Source organism: Triticum urartu, chromosome 1A (genome assembly GCF_056163025.1).
Source record: "Triticum urartu cultivar PI428250 chromosome 1A, HENAU_Tu73, whole genome shotgun sequence".
Lineage (NCBI taxonomy): Eukaryota > Viridiplantae > Streptophyta > Magnoliopsida > Poales > Poaceae > Triticum > Triticum urartu.
The window spans coordinates 531415942-531442821 of record NC_141873.1 but is presented as its reverse complement, the minus strand read 5'-3'; the positions used below and the strand labels follow the sequence as shown (position 1 = coordinate 531442821).

The window sequence follows — 26880 nt, the reverse complement described above, 5'->3', positions numbered from 1 at the left end:
GCGATGCTTTCTCCTTCGCAAGGCCAAAAATTATATATGTAATTACGATCACGATGAACAAGATGCATAGGATAAAAACTTCTGATGAAATTCCAATTTCAATCGGTTGTAGTTCCATGATCCCATATCATCACATAGCCTAAACCATGCCAATTCCTTTACCTTCAAAGATAAAGGGAAGACCTTCTTCTTGATAACATCCTCGGGCATACCTGCAAGCTTAAATAATCCACAAACTTCATCCACATAGATTAGGTGCAAATCAGGATGTAATGTTCCATCACCTCTGAAAGGATTAGCTAGCAGTTTCTCTATCATACCTGAAGGAATTTCAAAGTAAATATTTTCAGTAGGTTCAGTAGGTTGAGGAGCAACTCTTTTCTCTACTGGTCGGGGTGAAGATACCCCGAACAAGCCCCTCAAAGGATTATGTTCCATAGTAACAAGTGACAGTAAATTTCAGCACACTATATAATTTTTCCTTACCAAATTCCACCTACCAAAGGCGCTTCACTCCTCGGCAACGGCGCCAGAAAAGAGTCTTGATGACCCACAAGTATAGGGGATCTATCGTAGTCCTTTCGATAAGTAAGAGTGTCGAACCCAACGACGAGCAGAAGGAAATGATAAGCGGTTTTCAGCAAGGTATTTTCTGCAAGCACTGAAATTATCGGTAACAGATAGTTTTGTGATAAGGTAATTGGTAACGGGTAACAAGTAATAAAAGTAAATAAGGTGCAGCAAGATGGCCCAATCCTTTTTGTAGCAAAGGACAAGCCTGGACAAACTCTTATATAAAGGAAAGCGCTCCCGAGGACACATGGGAATTATCGTCAAGCTAGTTTTCATCACGTTCATATGATTCGCGTTCGGTACTTTGATAATTTGATATGTGGGTGGACCGGTGCTTGGGTACTGCCCTTCCTTGGACAAGCATCCCACTTATGATTAACCCTATTGCAAGCATCCGCAGCTACAAAAGAAGTATTATGGTAAACTGATACGTCCATTTTGCATCATGCTTTTATATCGATATTTATTGCATTATGGGTTGTTATTTCACATTATGTCACAATACTTATGGCTATTCTCTCTTATTTTACAAGGTTTACATAAGGAGGGAGAATGCCGGCAGCTGGAATTCTGGGCTAGAAAAGGAGCAAATATTAGAGACCTATTCTGCACAACTCCAAAAGTCCTGAAACTCCACGGAACACCTTATAATAAATAATGAAAAATCCTCGCCAAAGATGAAGACCAGGGGGCCCACACCCTTCTCACGAGGGTGGGGGCGCCCCCTAGGGCACGCCCCCTGCCTCGTGGGCCCCCTGGTGGCTCTCCGATGACCATCTTCTCCTATATGAAGTCTTTCATCGAGAAAAAAATAAGAGGCAACCTTTCGGGACGAAACTCCGCCGCCACGAGGCGGAACCTTGGAGGATCCAATCTAGAGCTCCGGCAGAGCTGTTCTGCCGGGGAAACTTCCCTCCCGGAGGGGGAAATCATCGCCATCATCATCACCAACGCTCCTCTCATCGGGAGAGGGAAATCTCCATCAACATCTTTATCAGCACCATCTCATCTCAAAACCCTAGTTCATCTCTTGTATCCGATTCTTGTCTTCAAGTCCGGGATTGGTGCTAGTAGGTTGCTAGTAGTGTTGATTACTCCTTGTAGTTGATGCTAGTTGGTTTAATTGGTGGAAGATCATATGTTCAGATCATTTATGCATATTAATACCCCTCTGATTATGAACATGAATATGATTTGTGAGTAGTTACGTTTGTTCCTGAGGACAAGGGAGAAGTCTTGCTATTAGTAGTCATGTGAATTTGGTATTCGTTCGATACTTTGATGAGATGTATGTTGTCTTTCCTGTAGTGGTGTCATGTGAACGTCGACTACATGACACTTCACCATTGTTTGGGCCTAGGGGAAGGCATTGGGAAGTAATAAGTAGATGATGGGTTGCTAGAGTGACAGAAGCTTAAACCCTAGTTTATGCGTTGCTTCGTAAGGGGCTGATTTGGATCCATATGTTTCAGAGAACAATGGTGAAGTGTCATGTAGTCGACGTTCACATGACACCACTACAGGAAAGACAACATACATCTCATCAAAGTATCAAACGAATACCAAATTCACATGACTACTTATAGCAAGACTTCTCCCATGTCCTCAGGAACAAACGTAACTACTCACAAATCATATTCATGTTCATAATCAGAGGGGTATTAATATGCATAATGGATCTGAACATAAGATCTTCCACTGAATAAACCAACTAGCATCAACTAAAAGGAGTAATCAACACTACTAGCAACCACAGGTACCAATCTGAGGTTTTGAGACAAAGATTGGATACAAGAGATGGACTAGGGTTTGAGATGAGATGGTGCTGGTGAAGATGTTGATGGAGATTGACCCCCTCCCGATGAGAGGATTGATGGTGATGATTTCCCCCTCCCGGAGGGAAGTTTCCCCGGCAGAACAGCTCCGCCGGAGCCCTAGATTGGTTCCACCAAGGTTCCGCCTCGTGGCGGCGGAGTTTCGTCCCATGAGCTTGCTTCTAATTTTTTCCTCGATGAAAGACTCCATATAGCCAAAGATGGGCATCAGAGGGCTGCCAGGGGGCCCACGAGGCAGGGGCGCGCCCAGGGGGTAGGGCGCGCCCCCCACCCTCGTGGACGGTGGGTGCCCCCCTCTGGTACTTCTTTCGCCCAATATTTTTTATATATTCTAAAACATCCTCCCGTGAAGTTTCAGTACTTTTGGAGATGTAATAGGTCTCTAATATTTTCTCCTTTTCCAGCCCAGAATTCCAGCTGTCGGCATTCCCCCTCTTCATGTAAACCTTGTAAAATAGGAGAGAATAGGCATAAGTATTGTGACATAATATGTAATAACATCCCATAATGCAATAAATATCGATATAAAATCTTGATGCAAAATGGACATATCAGGCAACTACAAAAACTTTCAATGAAGTTTAAGTGAATGTATAGTTCCAGTCACAATAAACTTGTGAAAAACCGGTTTACTCAATCAGTCATCTTGACATCATGGTTTATTTTCAGTTTATACACAATCAGGAAATTAATTTGTATTCACGGTTTATTATCATTTTAAATTCATTATAGTATCCTTGAGGTTTAAAAAGACCTTGTGTTTTTAGGAAATGCATGAAGTTGAACAATGGACCTTGTGTTAAAAAGACATTGTGCTTTTTTGTAATCCATCGCTGAAATGGTATCACGCAGCTAGTCTTACCAAATGATTTGCTTCCTCTGGGTCCCTGTAGAAGAACATATCAACCTATAAAAGATAAATAATGAACATATTTTAATTATTGTACTCATGGTGAGAGACATTATTTGGAACACAGGGAACAACTTCTATCTATATGAAAGAAATATGCCCTAGAGGCAATAATAAAGTTATTATTTATTTCCTTATATCATGATAAATGTTTATTATTCATGCTAGAATTGTATTAACCGGAAACATAATACATGTGTGAATACATAGACAAACAGAGTGTCACTAGTATGCCTCTACTTGACTAGCTCGTTAATCGAAGATGGTTATGTTTCCTAACCATAAACAAAAGAGTTGTTATTTGATTAATGGGATCACATCATTAGAAGAATGATGTGATTGACATGAATCATTCCATTAGCTTAGCACCCGATCGTTTAGTATGTTGCTATTGCTTTCTTCATGACTTATACATGTTCCTATGACTATGAGATTATGCAACTCCCGTTTACCGGAGGAACACTTTGTGTGCTACCAAACGTCACAACGTAACTGGGTGATTATAAAGGAGCTCTACAGGTGTCTCCAAAGGTGAATATTGGGTTGGCGTATTTCGAGATTAGGATTTGTCACTCCGATTGTCGGAGAGGTATCTCTGGGCCCTCTCGGTAATGCACATCACATAAGCCTTGCAAGCATTACAACTAATGAGTTAGTTGCAAGATGATGTATTACGAAACGAGTAAAGAGACTTGACTTGCCGGTAACGAGATTGAACTAGGTATTGAGATACCGACGATCGAATCTCGGGCAAGTAACATACCGATGACAAAGGTAACAACGTATGTTGTTATGCGGTCTGACCGATAAAGATCTTCGTAGAATATGTAGGAGCCAATATGAGCATCCAGCTTCCGCTATTGGTTATTAACTGGAGACGTGTCTCGGTCATGTCTACATTGTTCTCGAACCCGTAGGGTCCGCACGCTTAAGGTTTCGATGATAGTTATATTATGAGTTTATGAGTTTTGATGTACCGAAGTTAGTTCGGAGTCCCGGATGTGATCACGGACATGACGAGGAGTCTCGAAATGGTCGAGACATAAAGATTGATATATTGGACGGCTATATTCGGATACAGGAAGTGTTCCGGGTGATTTCAGAGAAAACCGGAGAGCCGGAGGGTTACCGGAACCCCCCGGAGAAGTAATGGGCCATATGGGCCTTAGTGGAGAGAGAGAGGGGCAGCCAAAGGTGGGCCGCACGCCTCCTCCCCCCTGGTCCGAATTGGACTAGGAGAGGGAGGGCGGCGCCCCCCTTTCCTTCTCCCTCCCCACTTCTTTCCCCCTCCTAGTAGAAGTCCTACTCCTACTAGGAGGACTCCTCCTTGGCGCACCATAGGGGCCGGCCGGCCTCCTCCCCTTGATCCTTTATATACGGGGGCAGGGGGCACCCCTAGACACACAAGTTGATCCTCGTGATCGTTTTCTTAGCCGTGTGAGGTGCCCCCTTCCAACATACTCCTCGATAATATTGTAGCGGTGCTTAGGCGAAGCCCTGCGACGGTAGAACATCAAGATCGTCACCACGTCGTCGTGCTGACGGAACTCTACCCCGACACTTTGCTGGATCGGAGTCCGGGGATCGTTATCGAGCTGAACGTGTGCTAAAACTCGGAGGTGCCGTAGTTTCAGTGCTTGATCGGTCGGGCCGTGAAGACGTACGACTACATCAACCACGTTGTGCTAACGCTTCCGCTGTCAGTCTACAAGGGTACGTAGATCACACTCTCCCCTCTCGTTGCTATGCATCACCATGATCTTGCGTGTGCGTAGGAAATTTTTTGAAATTACTACGTTCCCCAACACTATACATATACAAGAGTAATAAGAAAGGTTAACTATGAACCAGAGCTAACAAAAGTGAAGATATTTTTCAAGCAGGGGGCAGCAATTTATAATCCCATAGGAGTAATTGGCTTTGAAAAATTAAGCGACCACATTCTTGATTTCCCAATGTAACATAAGCAGTGCATAAATTGAATTATTCGGTGGTGAACATTTTGCTATAAATGCTGACTAAATTTAGAAATGTCAAATTTCTCTGTGTACAAAAACTGGGGTTAGCTGAATGTGTGTGTTAATGAGCAATGTCAAAATTTAGTGATCAATCTGGAGTACAGCAGTAGCATAAATCTGGAATTAACTGAATGTGTGTGTACCTGCAGTAGCATCAATCTGTAAAAAAACTGGAGTTAACTGAATGTGTGTGTTTCCATACCACTGTGTTGTTACCGAATATCCGAAATTCCTAAAAAAGCCATAGTCAAATTTTAGTTAACTGTGAAGTGAAGTGTTCGGTGTTCAAAACTGTTGTTTCTAGTTAGTTTAGTAAACTTGCTATTTCTAGTTCGATTGGAAACAAAATGATGCAAAAGCAAAGACTACCTGAACTCAGGAATACTCCATTGATTTTCTGAATGATGATGCAACAACACGTGTGTGAATCTCCATTGAATTCAGGTGCTTGAAAAACAGTGGCTATAAGAAGCGGTGTTCAATTTACGTGGAATATATTGAACTCGTGAATATATTTTGAATGAATGATTTTGCATTTAGGAATGCAGAGTCCCATCTTATTGCAAAGGTAATATCAATAGCCACTGATAGAAAAAATACATGAATCACTTATGTAGACTATACAGTGCAGTACTCCATCTGACTAATCAAGTGAGTGTTCCATCTATTTCACCCTAAGATGAAAAGCAATCAGTTTTTAGAAATACTCTACCTGTTAAGGGCAAGGGCAGTAACCTCACAAGGCAATAACTAATTAATAATCTTGGTTGCAATTACCATGGGATACAATCAAGATCTGAGCCATGTGCCCTAATTAACTCTCTTTGTTTTGAAACTGAAACTGCAATCACATAAATGTCTGAACCTTGCAAACCAAACTACGACATGAGTAGATGATTAACTGCAACCCTGCAAGGCACTTGTGTTCATGTAGCAACACAAAATATATGCAGGCACATGTACAGTAGCAAAAAAGTTTCACCATTCCACATGTCCAGTAGTGAAAACCTCTCTTTGTCCGACGATGCGCAACCACTCAATCCTGTCAACTTGTTCCTCTTGTCACATAATTTCTCACCTTTGGTCTGTCTTCGTGGGAGCCGGCAGTGGTGCCTGCTGGGCGGCGAAGGTGGGGATGGATGTTGGCGAGGGAAAGTGGAGAGCTTCTGCATCGGACAAGGTTGGCGGCGAGGTGAAGGTTCTGGCGACGACCGGCTCCGTGGACAAGGTTGACAGCGAGGTGGACGAGGTTGATGGCGAGGCGAACGAGGTTGACGACGGGCAGGGCCAGTTCCGGCTCACCACCATCGGGGAAGGGTGCGTCCGGTGGACAACATATAGAAAAAATTGAGCCTTATCCTCGTCCGGGGAAGCAACACGGTGGAGGAGGGTGAGCTCCAGCGATGCCCGGGGAAGCTGCGCGGGAAGCCAAGCAGGAGAGCTTCGGTGCGGGGAGCCAAGTAGGGGAGCCCTGGCGCCGGAGACAAGCTGGGGAGAAGTGCGGGGGAGGCGAGCAGGGGGGAGTGTCATTTGTCGGGAATTCACTGAGGGGGTTTTCATAAAATGACCACGGGGACATCTTTTTCGGATGGAGGGAGTATTTATTTATACTAAACTTTTGCATTTATTAAGAACTTATTTTTTGATATACAATCTTAAACATTAATATTTTCTATCATATTAGTTAAATTAACCACATAACAATGTGGCCACATCATAAGATACAAGGTTTATTATGTGTACTGCCAATATTGAAAATTGCACTAATATTATTTTAAGGCATACATTACAAATAAGATGGTGCCTTTTATTTTGTTTAGAGACATTGTCTGTTTTTAAACCGGATTTTTCTAGATGAGGGGAAATAGAAAATAAAATAAAATCACATGTCTTTACAGATAAATGTGTTCAACTTAGATGAATTGTATCTATATGTATTTGTTTGTATCTATTTTAGCATCCTTAAATATTATAGCAGAAAGTACTAAAGTTGATAGAGGTTACTAGAGTGCATGGTTTAAATTGTAAGTAATTAGAAAGGATAATGTTAGAGTAAACAAAATATCTACAAGGGTCTATTCTCGAATTTGTCGGCGTTGCTTATTATTGGGGTTTTCCTGGGTTCAACGATCTGTCGTCATCACATGCATTTGTTCTTAGCACCATTCAACTTGTATTGAATGCCTCCAATTTTGTTTCTACGTTTGATATGTAGTGTTCATACTCGACACTTAGTAGAATAGAATAGTATTATTTGCAAGGAAATTTGTACATGCTGGTTTTTTCATGGTTCAATCTGCAATCTGCATACGAATGTGCAATCCATCCCCATAAGTAAGTGACGTGTATTCCTCACCTTAACTCACTCAAAATCAACACAACTCATCATAAACACATATGTAGTTACGCAAACCTGTTGATATGATTGCTCAGTAGCTTAATGATTGGATGATTTTGTAGAAAAAAAACCTAAAACAAGAAACTATGAGGTGGGGAGTACAAATGTTCAAAATGATGGCAAGTGAAGTCTTCAAACTGGTGCATGACTGGAGGATGGGGGGCAACAGAATCATGGCGAGCTGAAGCTTCTATTTTCTTTTTCCCTACTCTGTCTATCCTAATGAGTTGCTGCTTTGTACTCCACTATGCTCTTTGGGTACTTGTTGATCATTGTAATATAGCCTATATGTCGTAGCTGCTTTATTGTTTAGTCTTCGGTGAACTGCCTAGTTACCTTCTGTGAACAGTTATGTCTTAAGGTCTGAGATGTGAAAACCCAGGAGTTGCAGTTCATGCATCGTTCCTTTTTAGATTGTATGCTTTAGCTGTCGTTTGTAACACAACATGGTTTCAGTTAAATGAAATCATAGAGGGAGCTCTCCTTAAAAAAATGGAAACCCGGTAGAAGATAACAAATGATAAGACGGTGGTTGAAGTATGCAGAGGTCGCCGAAGTTGTTACTGGCGAGTGGCCATTTATTGTTCTGGTCAACTGGTAATGGCCTAACGAACCTTCTCTTTCGTTGAAGGTTATATCGGTGACCGCATTTCTCCTTTGTTGACTAGGAACATATATATACTTGACAAAATACCGATCCTCACAACAAATGTTGGTGTCAACTCCCGGCCTTTGCATCCTGAAAACGATGCACGCGGCCGAAGCTTACTCCTTTGTGATTGGAGAATACATAGGTTTTGAAGAAAAGAACAAGCTAATATGAGAAGGGATGCCAGGGAAATAGAGGGTTGGTCATTGGAGAAAATGGTCTCCTGTCGCTGCATATCACACAGCGATCGACCAGCCCGTACATTAGCATGGTTGGGGTGGCATCCAGAGCTGGGCGAGCTTGACCTTGGAGACACTCTGCAGCACTTCCAGCGGCGTCACATCGCCAGTCACCACCACCTTCTTGTGCTCCAGATCCACCTCGAACCACGTCACCCCTGCAGCACAAACAGCATGCTCTAAATTTTATAACAAGCCAAAGCGCACACCATAAACCTTGCCAAGAAAAAAATGGAGGATCAAAACCAACAACAGCAGAAAACTGCCAGTGTTACGTGATTTCCGCATTTGTATTCAAAAAGGAAACTTGATTCTGTTTTCCCCCTTCTCTACCCAACTTTTTTGAAAAGGAAAAAAAAAACTGTTCTGAAAGTGACCTTGGTGGTGAGAGGGCAGCAGAGCTGCAGCAAACTAGGTGGACGTGTGCAACAAATTTCCCATGATAGTAAAAAAAGATGCCCTGATACATGTTGCTTCTGTTTTTATTAGGGAAAAAATCGTTTTCCTGTTGCCAATCATTCACTTTGAGAAAGCTTTGCACCTTTTTGTTCCGTGGACTACAAATTTCCGTCATGCGCGGAAAGGTTGTTGGTTGGTTCAGCTCGTTTACACGTGCACGCACGCTCTGCCAATTCGGATAGTAGAACAAACTGAAAATGAAAGACCTGGAGCTGATGAATATTTACAGAGTTTTTGCTGCTTGTGCGAGCAACTCTGCAACAATTGATAATTTTCATTTTTTTACTGGTAAAAAGCACATGAAAAGAACAAAGATTTTGTAACAAGGACGGGTAAAGAAAAGGTAAAAAGAAAACATGAGGCATCTTCCATGGCGCATGATTCGGGCCATCGCAGCAGCACACGCATGTGGCGAAAGGCAAGCCTGAGGCCACCCCTGTCGCCCAACGGAACGACACCTGCGGCCGATAATCAAGATCCAAAGTGGACTACATGGCAGTGGCAATAAGGCTGGTCATAGTGGGAGTAACTTAGTAATATAGCGCAGTCTAAGACAAGTTTGCTTATGTGGCATGTATTTAATGAGGAGAGATGTGTTTAGAGTAACATAATATGTTACTGTAACATAGCGTTTTTCAAGAGAGAATTGAGTCTACAAACTAATAAATGAAGCCAACTATGACACTACTATTATATTATTTTGCACTATAAAGGTGGTAACTTAGACTAGTGTCATGCATATGACACTAGTCTAAGTTACTCTCCACTATGACCAGCCTAACGTAGATGCACAAAACGCGGTGGAGTTAATGCAAACGCCACCCCTCGCAAAAAAAAATGTAACTATTTTTCAACAGAGCACTCTGTTTTTCAACCCCCAACTCTTGTCAACCTTTTGCCTTACATAAACAGAGTAACTTTGCCCTAAATGAGGGAAGGAAGGAAGGATCATCATGATGTAAGAGTTGGTGTTGGTGTTACCTTCCATCTTTGAGATGTGCTTGTGAACTTTCTTGGCGCAGCCGTAGCAGTGCATGGACACCCTCAGCTCCACCGTCTACGCACACTCACCACACCAACAAACATGTCAAAAAAAACTCGAGACCAAGAGAAGAAGAAGGAGCATATCGGAGAAGGTAGAAGATGCATGGATGAATCATGCTGCATAGTGCATACCTTGGGCTGCAGATGGAAGCCCAGCGTCCTTGACGACGACGTGCGCTCGACGATGAGGTCGCTGAGCCTCACCACCTGGCTGCTCCCGCTCACCAGGGCCTTCCGCTCCTCCACCTCATCCCCCAGCACCCGCGCGCAAAGGCAGCCGCAGCCGGCGCCGGCCCCGGCGCCCACGCACGCGGCGAAGCAGTTGAGCACCCTGCCGCCCATGCGCCACAGCCGCCGCCTCATCGCCATTCAGCTCGCCCGTGCCACTCTCACGCTCACCTGGGAGAGAGTGGCCGGAGCCGCTGGTTAAAAAGGGCAGCCGGCTGCGGTGCAGGGCTCTGGCGTCAAGATCGGCTGGGATCGGCTAAGATCTATCGAGTAATGTCCATGATCAATGATGGATACGGTACAAGTGTACTGACTGTCATGGGATGGGAGGGAGGGGGTCGATCGGCGAGGCTGGTACGTTGGGGCCGGCCGGCCGGCTACTCCTAGATAGGAATAGTATTAGACCTACCGTGCATGTGTACGTGCTCGCTGGGTGCGCGGCGCTGCCAATTAATATATATCTCGGCACGTTACATGCGGACCATGGCCGCCGGCCGGCCGGCTGTTAATTACCCGCCAAAGTTTTAGTTTTTTAGCCCCCCGCCGTTTTTATTCGCTTTGCGTGTTAGCTTTGTCTGAAGTGAACTGTGTAAACTTCGACCAGGTTTATAGAAAAAAAAACTTATTGATATCTACAATAGCAAATCAATATCATTAGATTCTTCATTGAATATATTTTCACATATCGTATCATATACATATTCGTTGTTGTGAACGAATGTTCATACTGTTTTGTTAATAGCTTGGTCAAACATTTTAAAGTTTCGGTTGGTACAAATCTCGTACTCCCGTCTCTCGCCGTCTTAAAATAAGTGTCTCAACTTTAGTACTCCTTGTAAAGTACATACTATTTTGGGACAGAGGGAGTATATACTATTTTGTCATTCCATCCTAAGGATCATTGTATTTCACTGCCCGTTTGTTGATGAGGTTTGCACTTGATCCACCCAAGGATGTGTTTTTTTTTTGAAAAAAAGATTATCCCCGGCCTCTGCATCTGGGCGATGCATGCAGTCATTTTATTAATTATTATCAGAGACCTTATAAAGCATTACATCAGTAAGCTTGAAGCCACCATCTAGGCGACACCTGTCGCTACTCCTATCCCCTTGATGCAGGGGTGCCGAATGTCCGAGCCTAATACCAAACCGACATCGCCCCAAAGTCTAACATCTAATGCCGGACGCCCCATCCCAGCCACATGCTGGGAATGGGTTACACACCGGTTCGGCGCACTCACCGAGGCTACCGCCGCCGTCATTCACCTAACCATCTTCAGAGCGGGTACTGACGCAAAGACCCTGTCAGGTCAGCTGTCAATGCCACCATGGCGCCAGACAGTGCCACCGCCCTGCGTGAGGCCACCACGCCACGTCCAGCGCCGAGACCCCGCTGCTCCATGCCGCCGAGACCCGCCGCTGTCGACGCGAGAGAAGGCACGCAACACCACTCATGCCTCTTCCATCCGGCGCCGCTCCACAAACAACGCCCCCAATAGGGAACACGACACCGCAGCGCCGCCATCGTCCGATCCGATGATCTTAGGATTTCTCCCGGAGTGGCACGAGCAGGTTGACGATAGTTGCTTGACGATGCCTTCATCAAGATAACAACGTAGACGCCGCCATCGCCGAGTCGGCTCGGTTTTCACCGGCGACTATGTCTCCCAAACTCGCCGCCGGTGCTAATAGTGGGATTCAAAATCCGTCACTACCAGCCTGACCAACCGCCTTCGGTGGAGAAGGCAGCCACCACCACCATGCCCCGGCCAAGAGACCCGGACGTCCTCGTGCCGCGAAGATTACCCAAGAATGTGCTACATGTGAAATGTTCTTCCGGTTTTGTCTCGTGTAAATAGGGGGACAAGTTGCCGGGCTCTCCATGTGACAATGTGCACGGCAAGCACTAGTGAGTATGTACTGAGTAGTGACACCAACAGTGGAATCACACCTCTCAAAAGAGAGCATGTGGTGTACAGTAATCAATCGATCATAGCCTATAGCGGCCTATCTGGCGATGCAATATTGGGAAGATGCATGCACGGGTGTGCTAGATGCCAATGTCATGGGAGAAAAGCTTAATCATTTGCTCCAAAGAGCAATAAAATAGTAAAATCTCGCTGCCAATGGATGGCTCGCTCACTGGATGATTGTCCCATAGCTAGCTAGCCTTGCAAAGATTCTGAGCTGCATGTTTCTACAGTTTCGAAAGCAAGACAACTTGCTGTCTACTCAGAGTATATATTATGGGACGGAGGGAGCAGTTGTATTTTTCTTTTTGGTGTGTGAAACTAGAAGATAAAAGATAAGGATACCGAAAATCCATTTTTGCAACTGAGCTCATCTGCACCCATACTGACAAAAAAATAAAACAAATACAAGAAAAATCCAAAAAAATCTTCCAAAAATATTTGTGCGGTACATAATTCGGTGCGTGAGGTCCGCTCCAATTTTCACATCATTTGAACATCTGAGGAGCTCTTAGCAAAAAAGACAAATTAGGGATCTATTATTTATGTACTGTTTTGGCTCGATTTGTCTTTTTTGCTGAGAGCTCCTCAGATGTCCAAATGACTTGAAATTTGGAGCAGGCCTCACGCATCAAGTTATCTACCGCACAAAAAAATTGAAATTTTTTGAATTTGTTTTGATTTTTTTACAAAAAAATTCTAACCGGGTGCAGACGAGCCTGGGCACCGAAACGCCCTACTCGATACAAGGATGCCTGCATGAGTGAGGGTTGGTGCAGGCGGATCAGCATATTGGATACGACCGAATTGGTGCACTGCACGGAGATACGGCACGGGATTTTCCGCATAGGAGTAGCATGGATTGGGTGCTCGATAGTAATTCCTCTCACTCTCAGGGAAGACAGTGGTTTACAGTGTACCATCAGCTGGTGGTGGAATAAATGCCTAACTGTAAAGGCAGGACTGAGAGTGTAGAATCTATGCTTTGCATTTACTTTCTTGGACCATGCGTCCACGTACTCTACATCGGCAACCTTTGCTACATGCACAGGGGATAATGCTTGGCAAGAGTTCATGGTGTCGTTTCTGTAGTTAAATTGTTGATGCTGTAGGTAGATACAATTGAAATGTCACCGAGAGCTCGAATAAGATGTTGCTAAAATACAGAGTAATGATTTGTTCATATAGTGTACACATATGCATACGAGGTAATCTCACCATTTCTACACGAGGTGAGCCCAACCAAATCCATCTCTCAAACCAAACACTGACCCAAGCACACGAACGGAACCAACCTGTTCCAGCGGCGTGGAACCATGACCATTCTATTACACTTCGTTCCCCAACCAAACACGACCCCAAGAATCTCGCCTCCCGCCATCGGCAGTCTTACGTGATAGAGCAACAGAACCGCTGGCAGCGACCCATCAGAATAATCACTGCGAGTGATTATAGTGATACGGACAGCTTCAACAGTCAACCTGCAAAGGAGCAGTGTAAGGTTTGTTAACAATCATGAGCAGTGTAATGTCCATGTGGGCAATATATATCGCTAACCGCATCTTCCAGTTCAAGGCTACAAGAAAGATATAAACATCTGCTTGTACACATAATGCAATGTACTCATGAACCAGTTTAGAGCGATATCACAAGGTTCAATTATTTCTATATGAATAAGAGAACGTAGATTTAAGGGGCAAAGGACAAAATTGCCCAGGATTTAGAAATACAGTCTCAAATGTACAGTTGCTCTAAAAAAAGGTTCAAGTTATCTCTAAGATTCAAGTGCCTCCTTTTGTAGGAATAGCTTAAAAAACGTTACAATGAAGCCCAAAAAAGTGAGAATCAACATGGCTAATTGCCGGGACCAAATTGTCAACAGGCTTCCTAATTTAACTTCTAAAGCGTAGACCAATAAAAAGATATGGAATACGACCAGGAGAACCTACATCTATCGGCACACCTAGTGGACCCTGTAACCAATGACAGGCAAATAATTTTCATAATCTCAAGGCTCAGCTGAAAGGGCAGTAGCACAGGTCATCACCAGTTCATATAAACAAACATAAAATGGAAGGGAACAAAAATGGCTGGCATGCACCATGTATTGTACACATGTACTCCCTCCGTTCCTAAATACTTGTCTTTCTAGGCATTTCAACAAGTGACTACATACGGAGCAAAATGAGTGAATCTACACTCTAAAATATGTCTACATACATCCGTATGTAGTAGTCATTTGAAATGTCTATAAAGACAAATATTTAGGAACGGAGGGAGTACCTGACATCTTTTGGATACTAAATAACCCAAAGTGCACAGAGCAGACACTGAAGTGCTTCAGCTACTCAGTAAGACCTTGTTGAGATAACAAGTCTTGCCCAAATCTTGCAAAGACCCAAAGCTCATGAAGTGCTTGTTAACATCATCCTATGGTCACTGGCCAAGGTTCATCTGCGAGTATCTGTAACAAGACATGACATGATATCAACACATGGTGCTATTATGAGAAAGCATACAGTGGACGGAATGGATATGTTTTTTTAACAATACCGGCGAGGTTTATTTTGGCGTTGACTAGGCTCATCATTTACAACTTCTGCAAAAGGGGCAAATGTGTCAAAACATTCCTAGTTTTCTAGGATCACAAAAGAGAGCAGAAACTTCTAATAAAATATCTGAAATTAAACACAGGTAAAATAACAAGGTAGAGATACGATATTGAAAAGGGAACCAAGCTGTTTTACCTGTTATTTGTGGGGGCTTCAACTGAGACGGCGCATTACTTGCACTAGGTTCTCTGTAGAGCAGCAAATAACAGAAAACCAGAATTATTCATCCTTGTTTCATTCAATGAAGTTTGATAGTGACAGAGAAAAAGTTTAATATATAATGAGATCCGACTGGTCAGTCAGTACTCAGTACTATTCGAAGACAAAGCAAGCAGACACATTGGTGGGGTAAATTGACATAATACAAGTCCTAAGGCCAACTAAGTTGCTTAAAAAATAATGCATAGTTTATCACTGTTGTGAACATGCTGGTGACCTTTGCAGCTTTTGCTGTCAAGCTTTAACCCTGTCACAAAACTAGCAGGACTGTTGTTCTATGCAAAAAGAGGATGAACTCATCATAATTAAACTGATGTAACTCATCTCAAAAGTATGTACGACTACAGCTGCAATATAAGAACTCTAAAAGCCCTGCAATGCATCATGTTATAGTACTGGATCGACATACCTAGGATTAACTGAAGAAGATGCCTGCTCAGAAGGTCGGGAATAATAGCTTCCATCCATGGCAAAATAAGGTGAGCCATAAGTTGCTCCTAAACCTCCAGCGGAACCGGACAATATTGGCAGCCTGATTTCAGTCAGATGCGCCCAAACAAATAATTAGACAAGCTAACTATGAATGCCATATTCATCAAATAAATAAATGCTACATCGATAAGCCAGTCTGCAGAAGTAGTATGCAGCCATGTAATACCAATCAAAATTGCATATTAATGACTATGAAACATCATCATGGCGCAGACAACAGTAGTGCACCAGCATCGTACTAGACTGAGATGCAGAAAAAAAAGAGGATAATTAACTCCTTACCAAGCCATCTCAGAATTGCTGACGCCATGTTGTTGCTGAGACACAAATCCTGGTAAAGCCATACCGATTGAAGGAACACCAGGCACACCTGGATGCTGGCCTCCAAACTGCATAACTGTATGATAGAAAACAGTTACAACTTTACTAGTATCATTAATTACTTATTTTTCATATATATTATCATTAAGTACTCATTTTATTAAATTGCAATTTCACAGTGTTAAACTTACAAACCTGGAAAGAGTGCTGGGGTGCCATGGAAACCTTTGTCACCAAGTGAAAGGCCTCCTGTAGCTCCGAGAACATGACCTCCACCATAGGGAAAAGAAGCACGCTCTTCTCCCTGGTCACCAGGTTGCCCATTCACCGTCAATCGAGTAACAGCTTCATTTGATCCATTAGGTGAAGAAACACCAGTGTCTTCAGTCAAAACTGTAGGCGTAGGTTGTGTGAAAGATGGCATTCGACCACTACTACCAAATTGTGCACCCAACATCTGGGTTGGCATCCTTAGTGTGGATTGGGTATTTGATGATGATGGAGATGACTGTATATTTGTGCCCTTCGGTACGAAAGCCTTCCCTCTCAACAGGGGGGCATTTTGTGGGGTTGGAGAAACATGTTCCATACCAATGGGGGGTGAGAAGGGTCTACTAGTGGTACTAGGTTGTGCATTCCCTCTTTGACCAATCAGTTGTTCCTGGTGGGACGGCCTTGAAGGGTAAAATGGCGGCGAGGCTGAATTCAAGTTTGATGCAAAGGATTGCTTATTAGGAAAACCTTGCTCAGGCCGAGAATTTGAATTCTGAGGTTGGTGTTTCCCCAAATTTGCATTTGATAAAGCATTTTCAGGTTTCTGTGATCTGAAATATGATTGAAAAACAAACATGCTGCTGTTAGTTCTCTATCAAAACAAATGTGCAAAGATTGAATAAAAATAAACCTTCCACTCACTTATCATTTTGCTCTGAAGATATCTCAGTAGTACTGCGACGTGGTTGGTAACGTCTACAGCCTCTGCCACGAATTACGCTTGGTGTGGCCTTACGACTTCTGGAACCGTCATTATAAGTGTGAGATTCTTTTGGAACCACATCAAAGTTATCAACATCATCATTGCGAGCATGAGACGATTTAGGAGCTCTGTTCTTCCTGTGCTCACGCAGGACTGGTCCAGCATTTTTTGTATTATCAAGGGAAACTAGAGATCCCTTTGGAACATAGCTGTAGTTCTGGTTACCATCATGATTATGCGCTCGAGACCTGTTGCCTCTGAAATTACCACGGCCAACACCACGAGTCCTACCGCCAGGTCCACCAACACGCCCTCCAGAGCGGCCCCTTGGATTTCTCATCTGAAAGCACAATTGACAAAAAAAAAAGCATATTGGTAAGGAAACATGCATCAGCAGTTCAATGCATAGTAGAAAATAAGATAGCATAGTAGTCAGTTACTCACATTGCCATTATGATAACCACGTGGATGCATCTCATCAAATCTGTCATGGACCCAAGCTTCCTCCTCTTTAGGATTCCACAAGTTCCTATTACTCAGTGTTCTCCTAAATTGAGAATATGGATAGATTAGAAAGCAGTTGAAACCTGGATAATGTAATCATAATACAGATTAAGCATCATTAGGCCTTGTACAATGCAAGGTGCTTAGAGAAATAAACCAGGTTTTTCTTAAGCACCGGTGTTTATTTGTACAGGGGTAGACGCTTAATTAGGCATCTCTCCTGTAGAAATAGGCACCGGTGCTTCAGAAAAAACCCGGTTTATATTTTTCTAAGCACCTAGCATTGTACAATACCTTAGTACCTGCATTATCTTTATTTTGCCGGGGGGGGGGGGGGGGGGGTATGTTTTTCATGAAGGGGCGGTTGAGGGCCTCCAATTTCATTTGAAGAAGCCAGGACTACATAAGTTATAGTAATACAACACACTCCAGGGCAAAAGAGAAGAAAAAGGCGCTTCCACACTTTCCAGGTAAGTACACAGGTGCGACAGACAAACTTACAAAGCTACATGGGAAAACCTCTATTTTTGCGTATGCATCTTGATCTAGTGAATAAATTTAATAATTTACTAGTTAACATGGATTTCATGTGTGTACCAACTAGTTGTATGAAATTGTGTGATTCAGTAACGCATACACTTGGGCATGTTCTTTTGGTTGACATCACTAGCTAAACTACAGCCAATTTGGAGAGGTCTGTACTTTCTAAGCTGACTGTCAAATCTCTAGTGCACAAAACATCACCAGTTTGATTCAACTGTTATACATTAAATGCATTCACATATTATGTTTTAGGTTGATGCTTTCCTGCTACTTTCTATTGACAATTCTGCACCGTTGTATTCATCACTGTTTCTGGTATAATGCAACATTAGATTATCAGTGTGTCCATGATGAACAGAACTGGTGCCATAAACAGCAGAGGGAGGTTAGAACCTGTGGCCTGTGGGGTTGCAGGTTTCGCTGGTGGCAGGGGCAATATATAGTGGTATTTGCACAGAATGCTACTGGTACAGCCTAGTAAAGTGTGTTTCAGCTTGGTACTGCAATTCTGGTTGAAAGACTTCGGGTACAGAACAGCCTAGTAAAGTGTGTTTCAGCTCAGTACTGCAATTCTAGTTGAATGACTTTAATTGACTAGGACCAGAATTCAAGTCCCTTAGATTCCCTATTCAATTCTAAATATACTTATAGAAAAGTTTGTTGTCTTCATGTTTCCATATGCAACAATCAGCTATTATATGCGACGAACAACTATGATATGTAACAGCCGTGCATGCATCAGACTCTCATGTGGAAGTATTTAGGGCAACAGACCACATTTTAATTACTATTACCTCCGTCCCAAAATTCTTGTCTTAGATTTGTTTAGATACGGATGTGTCTAACACTAAACCGTGACTAGATACATCCGTATCTAGACAAATCTAAGACAGGAATTTGAGTAGTTTCCTGGTATCAGTGTTTGGTCTCTTCTTACAACACTAGTAACCATGATAAATTTTTGTACATCTACGACACTAGTAACCATGATAATTTTTTGTACATTTACGACACTAGTAACCATGGTACGTTTTTGTGGAAACTTGGGTGAAACTAATCAAACATAAATCCCCACAAGCTTAAACTTGATGCAACTAATGCTTACTTTGCGGTTGCCAAATTGTGTTGCACCGAACTTATTTTACAATTCGCTGTAGAAATTAGCGGCGAAAGCGGATAAAAGTTGGCTAACCACATGGTAAACTGCACGAAATCTAGTTGGGCAAACAGGATTGGTGTAATTCATCGCAATGCTGGTTTCATAAGCAAAATCAGGTTAAGCAAAACAGGATTCATAATTCAGAGCGCAATGCAAACACAGCCTAAGTCCACTAATTAGCAATTGGGCTGCATCCTAAGTCGCGGAGTCATTCAATGGCCAAAAAGTAAGCGGTAATCAATCTGAAGACGGAAAGGCGAGTACCTTCCGCGGCCGCGGCCGCCGCGGGACTCCTGGAAGCGGTCGTCGTGCATGTAGAAGGCGCCCGCCGTCGGCACGGCAAAGGGCTCGCTCTCCTTCTTCCCCTCCTCCCCCTCCTCTCCCGCCGCCGCCGCCTCCTTGGCTTCCCCTCCCTCCTCGGCCCCCTCCGCCGCCTCTCTCGGCGCGGCAACCGCCTGGGCGGCCGCCCCGCCACGCCCCTGCTCGAAATCCTCGTACACCTCCTCGTACTCCTCCTCATACTCCTCCTCGTACTCCTCGCCGTACTCCTCGGCGGCGCCCTGCCCGTCGGACTCCGCGCCGGATCCGGACCCTCTCCGCGGCAACGGCAAGCCCTCGCCCTCCTCATCCTCCTCTTCCTCGTCGCTCGCCGCGGCCCGGCGCCTCACCGCCGGGAGGGGCGCGTCGTCCAGGTCGCTCTCGTACTCCTCCTCCTGCTGCTGCTCCTGCCCCTGCTCCTCCTCCCCCTCCCGCACGGCGGCCTCCGCCTTCTCCTCCTCCCTGTCGGCCATTGGCGCCGCGAGCCGGGAGACCGCGGGGCGGATCGGGGCGGCCGGGCGAGGGGATTAAGGTTCGGCGGCGGCGGAATTCGACGGAATCTAGAAGCTTCCCGTGGCCGCGTGCGTCTGTCTCTGGTCTGCGTGTGGACGGGGGGAGGAGGAGGGGGAGGGTGGATGAGATTTAAGAACGGGGAAAAACTGTCGCCGTTTGGTGACACCATCGGACACGCACCGTGTCCAAATCCTGCGGCGGTTGAGTTGGAGTCTGACGACAGCCGTTCGTGACGCTGACGCGGCTGGCCCGCACGCCGGTTTTGGGCGCTCTGTCGGATGCTGACGTACGCAGTGCGGTCATAAAGCTTTTTTTTCGGGGTAGTGCGGTCAGGTTTTTTTTTTTTGCATTGACCAAACGTTGGTTCTTTTTCTTTCCAACAGCTGTTTGTGATGGATAAAGCAGGAAGTCAACTATGGCTCATGGTGGGGTTAATCTTGATCGTTGTTATAGCTACAGCGCAAAGGGAAAGAGACTCGAGTTAACATTGTTGTTGCCATGTCAGAAAAGAAAACATTGTCGGGATTTTTTTCCAAGGGAAAAGGAGTTTTATTTTCCACTACGACGGGGTTACATTCGAAAGGCAAAAGTTTATCTATACAAGATGGACATGTATGCATCCATACTATGGTAGTAAACACTGTACGACAGTAATTTGCTATCCGATCAGCAATCTTATTTTGCTCTCTTCTAAGCTTCTGGGAAATAAACTCTCCGGCCTCCATCAGCGTTTTACTTCTGCAGCAAGATCTCCATGTGCGGAACGAGTAAGCACATTCTCGAACAAGATAGATAGTGCCTCGGAAGAATCGGACTGAACCAGCACCGGTTTGTTTGTATGTTGTATGGCCACTGTCATACCTTGCATCAACGCATGAATTACAGCCTCCAACGCTTCATTATAATCATGAAACAAGGAACGATGTGCCGAAAAACCAGTGATCCGTCGTGATTCTTTAGTATCATACCAGCCGCTGCGCTACCATCTATCGGCGAGAACGATCCATCCACAGAAAGTGCCACCCAACCCGTCGGAGGCCTAGGGGTAGTGGTTGCACCCCGGGATCGCATGTGATATAGGTGTGACATCCACCTCGAGCGACCTCTTTCCTTTGGGAATTTCTTATGTTGTGTACCTCTGGGCCAGATGTAGAGATTTGAAGTAACTATCAAGATAATCCATAGTCGACTCCATAGACAATACCGGCTTGCCATGGGAAATATCTAAGCACAAACTCCATATATGCCATAAGCATGATGATCCTATCCCTTGTTTCCAGAGAGATCCCAGCAAGGACATGTAATAGCCATTCCTTTCCCGTTTTCAAATAGTGCATCATTACCCGGGGAGGGGCCACACTGATTTCATAGCACCCCATCTTGCAATTCATTTCCTAGTGCGATGTGTTGTCGTCGAAAGCCTATTAAAGCCCCTGCCTCCTGGCCAAGCCCACTTGGCTTTTTTTAACCTATCGCCGTTAGTTAAGTCGTGGACTGATACGTCCATTTTGCATCATGCTTTTATATTGATATTTATTGCATTATGGGCTGTTATTACACATTATGTCACAATACTTATGCCTATTCTTTCTTATTTTACAAGGTTTACACGAAGAGGGAGAATGCCGACAGCTGGAATTCTGGGCTGGAAAAGGAGCAAATATTATAGACATATTCTGCCCAACTCCAAAAGTCCCGAAACTTCACAGGAGCACATTTCAGAATATATAAATAATACTGGTCGAAAGAAGTACCAGAGGGGGGACACCCACCGTCCACGAGGGTGGGGGGCGCGCCCCCTGCCTCGTGGGCCCCCTGGTGGCCCTCTAATGCCCGTCTTTGGCTATATGGAGTCTTTTGTTGAGGAAAAAATCATAAGCAAGCTCACGGGACGAAACTCCGCCGCCACGAGGCGGAACCTTGGCGGAACCAATCTAGGGCTCCGGCGGAGCTGTTCTGCCGGGGAAACTTCCCTTCGGGAGGGGGGAATCATCACCAACGATCCTCTCATCGGGAGGGGGTCAATCTCCATCAACATCTTCACTAGCACCATCTCATCTCAAACCCTAATTCATCTCTTGTATCCAATCTTTGTCCCAAAGCCTCAGATTGGTACCTGTGGGTTGCTAGTAGTGTTCATTACTCCTTGTAGTTGATCCTAGTTGGTTTACTTGGTGGAAGATCATATGTTCAGATCCATTATGCATATTAATACCCCTCTGATTATGAACATGAATATGCTTTGTGAGTAGTTAAGTTTGTTCCTAAGGACATGGGAGAAGTCTTGCTGTACATAGTCATGTGAATTTGTTATTCGTTCGATATTTTGATGAGGTGTATGTTGTCTCTCCTCTAGTGGTGTCATGTGAACGTCGACTACATGACACTTCGCCATTGTTTGGGCCTAGAGGAAGGCATTGGGAAGTAATAAGTAGATGATGGGTTGCTAGAGTGACAGAAGCTTAAACCCTAGTTTATGCGTTGCTTCGTAAGGGACTGATTTGGATCCATATGTTTCATGCTATGGTTAGGTTTACCTTAATACTTCTGTTGTAGTTGCGGATGCTTGCAATAGGGGTTAATCATAAGTGGGATGCTTGTCCAAGGAAGGACAATACCCAAGCACCGGTCCACCCACATATCAAATTATCAAAGTACCGAACGTGAATCATATGAACGTGATGAAAACTAGCTTGACGATAATTCCCATGTGTACTCGGGAGCACTTTCCTTTATATAAGAGTTTGTCCAGGCTTGTCCTTTGCTACAAAAAGGACTGGGCCATCCTGCTGCACCTTATTTACTTTTACTATTTGTTACCCGTTACCAATTACGTTATCACAAAACTATCTGTTACCGATAATTTCAGTGCTTGCAGAAAATACCTTGCTGAAAACCGCTTATCATTTCCTTCTGGTCCTCATTGGGTTCGACACCCTTACTTATCAAAAAGGCTATGATAGATCCCCTACACTTGTGGGCCATCAAGACTCTTTTCTGGCGCCGTTGCCGGGGAGTGAAGCGCCTTTGGTAGGTGGAATTTGGTAAGGAAAAATTTATATAGTGTGCTGAAATTTACTGTCACTTGTTACTATGGAACATAATCCTTTGAGGGGCTTGTTCGGGGTATCTTCACCCCGACCAGTAGATAAAAGAGTTGCTCCTCAACCTACTGAACCTACTGAAAATGTTTACTTTGAAATTCCTTCGGTCATGATAGAGAAACTGCTAACTAATCCTTTTACAGGAGATGGAACATTGCATCCCGATTTGTACCTAATCTATGTGGATGAAGTTTGTGGATTATTTAAGCTTGCAGGTATGCCCGGGGATGTTATCAAGAAGAAGGTATTCCCTTTATCTTTGAAGGGAGAGGCATTGACATGGTTTAGGCTATGTGATGATATGGGATCATGGAACTACAACCGATTGAAATTGGAATTTCATCAGAAGTTTTATCCTATGCATCTTGTTCATCGTGATCGTAATTATATATATAATTTTTGGCCTCGCGAAGGAGAAAGCATCGCTCAAGCTTGGGGGAGGCTTAAGTCAATGTTGTATTCATGCCCCAATCATGAGCTCTCAAAAGAAATGGTTATTCAAAAAATTTATGCTCGACTTTCTCTCAGTAATCGCTCCATGCTTGATACTTCTTGTATTGGATCTTTTATGATGAAGACTATTGAATTCAAATGGGATTTATTGGAAAGAATTAAACGCAACTCTGAAGACTGGGACCTTGACGAAGGTAAGGAGTCAAGTATAACACCCAAGTTTGATTGTGTTAAATCTTTTATGGATACCGATGCTTTCCGTGAATTTAGCACTAAATATGGACTTGACTCTGAGATAGTAGCTTCTTTCTGTGAATCCTTTGCTGCTCATGTTGATCTCCCTAAGGAGAAGTGGTTTAAATATAATCCTCCCATTGAAGTAAAAGTAGTTTCACCTATTAAAGTTGAAGAAAAAACTATCACTTATAATGATCATGTTGTTCCCACTGCTTATATTGAGAAACCACCTTTCCCTGTTAGAATAAAGGATCATGCTAAAGCTGCAACTATGGTTCGTAAGAGCAATACTAGAACACCTACTCCCTCTGAGCAAATTAAAGTTGAACCTAGTGTTGCTATGGTTAAAGATCTCTTGGCCGATAATATTGATGGGCATGTTATTTACTTTTGTAATGAAGCTGCTAGAATTGCTAGACCTGATACTAAAAATAAACATAGACTTGTTGTAGGCATGCTTGTTATTTATGTTAAAATAGGAGATCATTGCTATCATGGCTTATGTGATATGGGTGCTAGTGCAAGTGCAATACCTCATTCCTTATACAAAGAAATTATGCATGATATTGCACATGCCGAGTTAGAAGAAATTGATGTTACAATTAAGCTTGCCAATAGAGACACTATTTCACCCGTTGGGGTTGTTAGAGATGTTGAAGTCTTGTGTGGAAAAGTTAAATATCCTGCTGATTTTCTTGTTCTTGGTTCCCAACAAGATGACTTTTGTCCCATTATTTTTGGTAGACCCTTCTTGAATATTGTTAATGCTAAGATAGACTGCAATAAGAATATTGTTTCTGTTGGTTTAGGGGATATGTCTCATGGGTTTAATTTTGCTAAGTTTCATAGACAACCCCATGATAAAGAATTGCCTAGTAAAGATGAAATTATTGGTCTTGCTTCTATTGACGTGCCTCCTAATGATCCCTTAGAGCAATATTTGCTAGACCATGAAAATGATATGTTTATGAATGAAAGAAGGGAAATAGATGAATTATTCTTTAAACAGGGACCTATTTTGAAACACAACTTGCCTGTTGAAATTCTAGGGCATCCTCCTCCACCCAAGGGTGATCCCGTGTTTGAGCTGACACTACAAAAAAATACACTTCCGTGATGATACGTGTTTGTCACAGTAGGTCGCTTTTTTTGTCATGCATGTATATCCATGACAAATTTATGACAGAATCAAGATAGTCATACCTGTGCTGTCGTAGAAGTGTTCCATGACATTACCAAAATTATCATCACGGAAGTGTCCACTTCCATGACAATAAAGCGCGCGTCACAGAAGTGCTTTCGTCAAGGGTGACCGACACGTGGCATCCACCGTAACGGAACGCCGTTAAGCTATCGGGTCGGGTTTTGGATCCGATAACCCGTTAACAGCCCCGACCAATGGGGATTTTCCACGTGTAAAATCATCATTGGCTAGAGGAAACACGTGTCGGCTCATCGTTCGGACAGATGTCATCCACTCACTGGACAGAAGGCGCCTATGATACGTCGACACGTGGCACTGCCCAACAGTGGCCCATTCCTGTGAAAAGGCCGGCCCATTTGACTTGGTCAAAAGCTGGCGGGTCGGCCCATGGAAAGCATGTTAACGGCCTGTTAGCATATAGCCCATTTACAGCCCACTAATCCAAGGCCCGTTACGTCCTATCCGAATTAGGCCCAGTAGCGTCATCTGGGCCGTCCAATATGATTCCAACCCATTTTCACTTCTGGCCCATGTATAGCCCATGATGTATTTCGGCCCATATGAGGCCCTTTGTAACTCTTGGCCCATTAGCGGCCCGTGCTGAAACTGGCCCGTAATGAACAGTGTATCACTTTACACCCATTAATGGCCCGTGGTGAAACTGGCCCGTAATGAACAGTGTATCACTTTATACCCATTAACGGTCCGTTATTCTGTTGGGCCGTTTCTAGCCCAAGTTAACTTTCGGCCTTCTGAGGGCCCATTTATTCTTGGGCTCATTTGCAGCATTCGGTTACTTACGGTCCGTTACTGTCATTTTCTATTTGTGGGCCAAATTCAGCCCGTCGTTACAGTCGGCCCGTTTGCGGACCGTTAGTCTGTTGGGCCATTTTCATAGCATCACCAAATACAGCCTATTAACGGCCCGTTATGGTCAACCCATAAAACGTACGATTTCCATTAAAGGCCCATCTACGGCCCATTAAAGGCCCGTACAAGACCCATAAATGAGCCGGCGGCCCATGGATCCTACGAGACGTACAAGGCACATGGATCCTACGAGACGTAGAAGGCCCATGGATCCTACGAGACGTAGAAGGCCCATGGATCCTACGATACGTAGAAGGCCCATGGATCCTACGAGACATAGAAGGCCCATGGATCCAATGGCCCGTGAAGGGCCATGGTCGGGTGAATTGGCCCCCGTTTGAACGATATAGCATATTCAAAGAATTATCCTACTCAATACTATCACCTCTAAAAAGCCTACACTATTACAACAAAGAGATCAAGGCATAGAAAGGTAGAATAATCCTACACTATACAATAAAGAAATTACAGCCGATTATACCCACTGGGCATTATGGTTCGGCACAGGTGATAATAAAGCATACACAAACAGCAAATTACATATACTGGGCAAATACAACTCATACATCATGGACGCGCATCAACTTAACTCCATTTGAACTATAATCTCTTTAGAAAATAGGATTGGCCGGATTCAGATAGCACAAATTTCAGTCTGCAAAATCTCCAATTCCTTCATGGTTACCTCAGTGTCTTGTTTCATTTTTTGACTCCTGCATCTAATACCTGCATGTCCAGTCTCAACTTGTTGATTATACGTTGGCAATCATGTACACGTTGTCTTGCCACCTCTAGTTGATGCTCGAGAACATCAGCACATTCCAATTCCAATCCATAATCATTCGGTAACGGCCATGCCGCACTGCTCGTAGATCTTTGTGTTGATGTCACTTCATCCTGAAATGTTTCTGTAAGTACACATGACTAGGGCAAAAATATAGTTACAACAGTGAAGCGAACAAGACACTATTTTGTACTACATGGCAACACAGGACTAACAATAATGTTACACGTCACTTTCAAAAAAAATGTT

The 26880-nt window shown here is 43.8% G+C and overlaps 2 protein-coding genes across 2 annotated transcripts; both read right to left on the bottom strand.

Annotated features, from left to right (window-relative positions):
• Positions 1–8411: 8411 nt before the first annotated feature.
• Positions 8412–10687, bottom strand: LOC125537657 (heavy metal-associated isoprenylated plant protein 24). The gene is made up of 3 exons (XM_048700978.2): positions 10258–10687; positions 10063–10138; positions 8412–8780 (listed from the first exon to the last, which is right to left on the bottom strand). Exons 1-3 carry the CDS (start codon positions 10492–10494, stop codon positions 8647–8649), a joined length of 447 nt encoding a protein of 148 aa, XP_048556935.1. The 5' UTR covers positions 10495–10687; the 3' UTR covers positions 8412–8646.
• Positions 10688–13439: 2752 nt separating this feature from the next.
• Positions 13440–20130, bottom strand: LOC125525920 (protein MLN51 homolog). Its single transcript, XM_048690929.2, has 10 exons — positions 19413–20130; positions 17387–17489; positions 16882–17282; positions 16162–16790; positions 15928–16042; positions 15563–15685; positions 15070–15122; positions 14876–14921; positions 14606–14786; positions 13440–13803 (listed from the first exon to the last, which is right to left on the bottom strand). Exons 1-9 carry the CDS (start codon positions 19937–19939, stop codon positions 14759–14761), a joined length of 2025 nt encoding a protein of 674 aa, XP_048546886.2. The 5' UTR covers positions 19940–20130; the 3' UTR covers positions 13440–13803; positions 14606–14758.
• Positions 20131–26880: the final 6750 nt, after the last annotated feature.

Excerpts from the sequence above, each read along its gene's own strand:
- LOC125537657 (XM_048700978.2), bottom strand. The coding sequence starts at position 10,494 with ATGGCGATGAGGCGGCGGCTGTGGCGCATGGGCGGCAGGGTGCTCAAC. Across the intron at positions 10,139-10,257 it reads GCTTCCATCTGCAGCCCAAG|ACGGTGGAGCTGAGGGTGTC; the intron begins GTATGCACTATG and ends GAGTGTGCGTAG. Across the intron at positions 8,781-10,062 it reads GCACATCTCAAAGATGGAAG|GGGTGACGTGGTTCGAGGTG; the intron begins GTAACACCAACA and ends TTTGTGCTGCAG.
- LOC125525920 (XM_048690929.2), bottom strand. The coding sequence starts at position 19,939 with ATGGCCGACAGGGAGGAGGAGAAGGCGGAGGCCGCCGTGCGGGAGGGG. Across the intron at positions 17,283-17,386 it reads GTGGTTATCATAATGGCAAT|ATGAGAAATCCAAGGGGCCG; the intron begins GTGAGTAACTGA and ends TTGTGCTTTCAG. Across the intron at positions 16,791-16,881 it reads TCTTCAGAGCAAAATGATAA|ATCACAGAAACCTGAAAATG; the intron begins GTGAGTGGAAGG and ends ATCATATTTCAG.